The 6,000-nt window shown below is 46.7% G+C and overlaps 1 protein-coding gene across 1 annotated transcript in view; it reads left to right on the forward strand.

Annotated features, from left to right (window-relative positions):
* The window catches only part of LOC311140391 (protein O-mannosyl-transferase TMTC1-like), a 73,660-nt gene that overhangs the window by 11,075 nt on the left and 56,585 nt on the right, over nt 1-6,000 (forward strand). Inside the window, exons 3-4 of the mRNA XM_084175425.1 lie at nt 764-837; nt 1,110-1,286. Coding sequence (XP_084031551.1) covers nt 764-837; nt 1,110-1,286 — 251 coding nt within the window. The remainder of the gene's footprint in view (nt 1-763; nt 838-1,109; nt 1,287-6,000) is intronic.

The following is a 6,000-nucleotide window of genomic DNA, read 5'->3' on the forward strand; positions in this document are numbered from 1 at the left end:
CATTTCCTTAATTTTGGGTCAGTCACAGTGGTCAGGTATTCTGCCACTGTGTACTCTCTGTTTAGGGCCAAATAGCATTGTAGTTTGCTCTGTTGTTTTGTACATTCTTTCCAATGTGTCAAGTAATTATCTTCTCTCTTTCTCTCTCTCTGTCTCTCTCTGTCTCTCTCTGTCTCTCTCTGTCTCTCTGTCTCTCTGTCTCTCTGTCTCTCTCTCTCTCTCTCTCTCTCTCTCTCTCTCCGTCTGTGTGTGTTCTTTATCTCAGTCCCAGTTGTGGACATGTCAGTGTGCTCATCCGGTCTGACTAACTGCCTCACTGCAGCAGAGACTTAAAACCTGCAGACCTCACTGGAACATAACGTACCCCAGACCCAAACAGAACTGTAACACAACCTAACATATCACCAACTAACATATCACAACCTAATGTATTGCCACCTAACTAGGTCTCTCTCTTGGAAAATAGGCTCAAACATCAGGACACCTTGTGGTAAATATACAGAAATGAGTCTGAAGATTTTACGTAAACATGATCTCATACTGTCTCATCTCCAAACTGCCCTGAACTCCCTCTGGACCTCTGCTGACAGACTGTACCATAACACAGTGTTATGTAACATAGTTATGTGTCTCAGTGTAACCTAGCAACAGAATAGACTTCCCTATGGACACCCACACTACTCTGTCACTAGTCTACAGGTTGTCCGGGTCAGCTGAACCACAGGACTAATGTACACTCTGTGTGTGTGTGTGTGTGTTGCAGGTGTCTGGTATCGTGGGCAGGGCTGATGTCTTGGCCTGCATGATGTTCCTCCTGGCCTTTCTCTCCTATGTTGGGTAAGAAAACCCTAACCATTTATCTCTTTATTCTCTCTCTCTCTCTCTCTCTCTCTCTCTCTCTCTCTCTCTCTCTCTCTCTCTCTCTCTCTCTCTCTCTCTCTCTCTCTCTCTCTCTCTCTCTCTCTCTCTCTCTCTCTCTCTCTCACTATGGAGGACGGATTGGGTAGAGTTTTTGACACTGTGGGAGGCATTTTCTGTTTACTTAACAGCGCTCGCTCGCTCTCTTCTCCTGCTCTCGCTCTCTCTCTCCCTCCCCTCTCTCTCTCCAGGAGTGTGGGTGTGTGTGGTCCTGCAGACTCTCTGCCCTCCACGGTGTCTGTGTGGGCACTGGGTGCCAGTCTGCTTCTGGGCACCTGTGCCATGCTGGTCAAGGAGACGGGCATCACCGTCTTCGGGGTGTGTGTGCTCTATGACGCCCTGGTGCTCTGCCGCAAGCCCCTCCTCTTGTAAGTCCACTCTGTGTGTGTGTGCGTGTGCGTGTCTGTGAGTGGGTGAGCTAAGATGGCTTGATTGCCTAAGAAGCCCTTTGTCACCTTTATCAGCTTGTGTGTGTGTATGAGCTGGTTATATGCAATTAGCTGTATGTGTGTGTTGGAACGAAAACATCTTTGTGTGTGTGTACCCTCCACCCAGGTCATTTCAGTATTCCTACAGACCAGGGTTCCTGTTATTCTCTCCTAACTGTTGACTGTTCTCCTAAAAACACAGTTAGACCAGCCAGTTCATTTGGTGGATCAGCCATCTAGAGAGACACAATAACGTGTGTACCGTAACAGCATGGCCAAATGTTGGTATGGGAATGTCCTGGTTTCTGCCTCTCTGGGCTGTATATTACAGAGGATTGTAACACAGTATCAGACAAAGTGAGAGACGGGTGACAACTACTGCTAGATAGACAGCTTGTGTGTCTGTGAGTGTGTGTCTGTGAGTGTGAGTGTGAGTGTGAGTGTGAGTGTCTGTGTCTGTGTCTGTGTCTGTGTCTGTGTCTGTGTCTGTGTCTGTGTCTGTGTCTGTGTCTGTGTCTGTGTGTGTGTAGTCCACCCTGCCAAAGCCAGGTCCAGATGTTTTGAGGGCCTCCACCCCATGCAGTGTTGGAATGTGCTGGAATTAGTCTGTGTTCAGTGGGCTGGCCTCTGATAACGCATTAAAGGATTTTACATTGAGGGGTTATGTTTGTGTGTGTATTAGGGGGTTATGTTAGGGTAACTGCCACAGGCATCTATCATTGAGACGTGTGGCTGCGGGACTTGTGTCTGTGTGTGTCTGTGTGTGTGAGAGTTTGTTTCTGAGTGTGTGTACGTCAATATCCATGTGTGTCTCTGTGTGTAAATTTACATGTTTCTTAGTATTTGAATGCTTTTTTTTGCGTTTGCTCATCACACCCCATCCTGTGACGAGACGTGACTTTAACATGAATCTGAATACTTATTTCTAATTAACTAACTATGTTTAATTGTTACCTGATGAAATTAATAATGTAATAATTAACTCATTAGGATCTGGGGCACCACGAGAGTGGTTCTTTAAAGAGTTACCATCTCCCGAATTAAACTCTAAAAGGTCTTTACCAATCACATCTATAAAGAGTCAACTTATTAATCATAACCACATATCATATCATCATTCTCAACAGTCGTAACCTCCTTGCATCTGCAAAAACCCGAGCCTTACTTATGATTTAGTACTATACAAATTGGTTTAATTATTTATTTACGAGCTAATTAAATGGGAACACAGGATAAACATACACACTCTGCACCGGTTATTGACTGTAGAAAACAGGTCCCTAGGTGAATGACAACAACATGGCTTGTTAACAAGAAGAGATGGAAAGGGAGAGAGAGAGGGACAGAGATAATAATTTGATACATTCAGAAACTACGCTTTTGCAGTACCCATATACTTTGCACACGAACCGCCGCCCTCTTTGAGTAAGAAATCATGAATGTATTTACGTGGAATGTCTGGTTCGCCGTGTATCTCTCAGTGGACAGGACCCCCCTGGAAAGGGAGTTGGGCCTTCATCATTTTTCATATTTCATTCACAACGTATAGGATGGACATTTTCACATATAAAGGGGTATACTTTCCAAGTTACAGTATTTCCTTTATACATTTTTTAATGACATCACAAAATAACAACCCAATTGACATTAGTGTTCTATAGACCGCCTCTGACCATTCCCCACGTTCTATGTTAGAAATATTGTTCCAGTATTCGCTTTAGAACGTGTTAGAGTTTCGGCGGGAAAAGTCTGTGGAAACAAAGGCACATTCCTCTGTGGAACACTGGAGAGGGAGACCTGAATCTTCTCTCTGTGATTTACAACCGGGTGTTAGCTGTCAACCCCCCACCAGTTCCCTCCTCCCCCCTCTGCGGGTGAGAGGGGGTCTGGTTGAAGTTATTCATTGCAAACCTGATCTGACCTATTTGGATCCTCACAGGACAGTCATCACACCTGCCAGAGATCTGCTGTTGGCATCGTCTCTCTCTAAGCTACGTCCTACGCCTTGTTTATGTCTTCCTCTGGATGGACACACTAATCTGATATAACCTCTTAATATGCCTGTGGAGCGTTCAAACTGTGTGTGTGCTGTGTGTGTACTGTGTGAGTGCTACCACTGAGCAGGCTGACAGACAGCCCTGGACTACAGGTCTCTCATAGAGACTCTCACTGCTAAGCCTCTGAAATAGCCTTTAGTATTGTTGTAGTATTACAACAGCTGTTCTGATCTGATAGTGAATGAGTGCACCACTAACCCCTACTGTGGGCTGATGAATGGTGTATAGTACTAATGCTGCTACTTGCTTTTTGTGGCTTTGATTTTTCTCTGTTGCTCTGGACTAAAGCTGCCCGCTAAGTCGTTTGTTGACTTCAATGTAGACTCCTATAGCTTTAAGACACTGTTCTGTTGGCTAAGTTACAGTACAGTGTTGTCGCTTTTTCAGGAAATAGTGTTTTACTTGTTTTTTTGCGCTCTGCCATTGCGGTTCTATTCCCAACACACACACACACACACACACACACACACACACACACACACACACACACACACACACACACACACACACACACACACACACACACACGAACAGCTGTGTTGGCCTGCTGCCACAACTTCAACTCTCTCCAGCCACCAGAGAATGCCCAGAGTTATGGCCACAATCAGGCACCGTGCCTGGGCCACAACCCTGATCTCTGCCCCCTCTCCTTCATCAGCCACCAAAACCACCACTGAACAGTCATAACTCTTACACACTCACAAGCACTGCTCCTGGGCCACAGTCCCCTCTCCATCCCCTCCTTCATGTGGGGAGCTCCATACCTCCAACCACCACCCCTAGGCAGTGCAGTCTTGAGTCATACCCCAAACCAAGTACTGATCCTGGGCTTGGACTCTCTCTCATCCCCCCCAGACCAGCACCATCACTAGTACCATCTGCTACTCACCACATTACGACACATCAACCTCACCACCATCATGTGGTGTGTCTATGACATCATAACACAACACGATGGCGAGATGAATGGAGATAGAATTTGAGGGGAATGGAGAGATGAATTGGTGTGGGGGAGAGGGTAAGAGACAGAATAATGGTTGTGTGTGAGACCGTGCGTTTGTGTTCTTGGAGGGCTCATGTGTAATCCTGTCTTTGCCGTATGTTAAAGCCCCAAAGACAAGCCCAGAGCCCTATCTGAGTCCGCTGTCTCTCCCCGGAGTTCTGTCTCAACCAGTGGTGACAAGAACTCTCTCTGAGGGATGGCGTGTGTGTTAGTGCAGGAGAAGGAATTTCTAATTTGACCGCATGCACAGCATATTTCTTCTCTGAAAGCCTATCTGACATAGGGCCTGTGGTCGGGAGACCTCGGACTGTGTGTGTGTGTGTGTGTGTGAGTGGAGCTGTGATCTGTGAATGAACCCAGCAGAAAGGGATGGAACAGAAAATAGTTTTATGTGTCTGCTATGACCTCCACAGGCCCTGTTAGAGAGCAAGTATGTGTATGGATGTGTTTCAGAAGGCATAGAGAAAGGAAGAGGAGAGGGAGAGAGTATTCAGTGAAAACACACTCTTTTCCGGCCTCTCGTCTCACTGTACTGTCTTTGATACTGGTGCCAAGGAACAGGAAATACGGATCACCTCAGGAATTCAGCAAGGAAGATCCAATAGCATTTCCAGCCAAACCCCCGCTTTTCTTCTCCGTCTCCATCTCTCTCTCTCTCTCTCTCACTCTCTCTCACTCTCCAATCTCTTATCCTCTTTCACTCTCTTTCTCCCCCTCTCTTTCCACCCCGCCATCTCTCTTTTTCTCTTTTCCCCCTCTCCCACTCTTCCCTCCGATCACCCTTTGTTCTGGACTGCAGTAGCTGTCAACATGCATTAGATATGCATTGGAGATAGGTTAGTGATATGTTGGGTGCGCGTTAGATCTCTCCCCACGCCTGTCCCGTGTCTGGCTCTTTGATATGCTCGGAAGATTTAATAGATGCTGATTTAATTTGGGCCTTAATTAAACACCAACAGCTGTTAATGTATCTACAAGCTGGACTAACTGATGGAACTGATGGAGGGAGAGAGCGAGAGAGAGTGTTAGTTGAGTAGGGAGAGAGAGAGAGAGAGTGTTAGTTGAGTAGGGAGAGAGAGAGAGAGAGAGAGAGTGTTAGTAGAGAGAGAGAGATAGTTGAGGAGGGAGGGAGAGAGTGTTGAGGAGGAGAGAGAGAGAGAGAGAGAGAGAGAGAGTTAGTTGCGGAGGGAGAGAGAGTGTGTGTTGAGGAGGGAGAGAGAGAGAGTGTGTTAGTTGAGGAGAGAGAGAGAGAGAGAGAGAGTGTTAGTAGAGAGAGAGAGAGAGATAGTTGAGGAGGGAGGGAGAGAGTGTTGAGGAGGGAGAGAGAGAGAGAGAGAGAGAGAGAGAGAGAGTTAGTTGCGGAGGGAGAGAGAGTGTGTGTTGAGGAGGGAGAGAGAGAGAGTGTGTTAGTTGAGGAGAGAGAGAGAGAGAGAGAGAGAGTGTTAGTAGAGAGAGAGAGAGAGATAGTTGAGGAGGGAGGGAGAGAGTGTTGAGGAGGGAGAGAGAGAGAGAGAGAGAGAGAGAGAGAGAGTTAGTTGCGGAGGGAGAGAGAGTGTGTGTTGAGGAGGAGAGAGAGAGAGTGTGTTAGTTGAGG

Source organism: Coregonus lavaretus, assembly GCF_964263955.1.
Source record: "Coregonus lavaretus genome assembly, chromosome: 13".
Lineage (NCBI taxonomy): Eukaryota > Metazoa > Chordata > Actinopteri > Salmoniformes > Salmonidae > Coregonus > Coregonus lavaretus.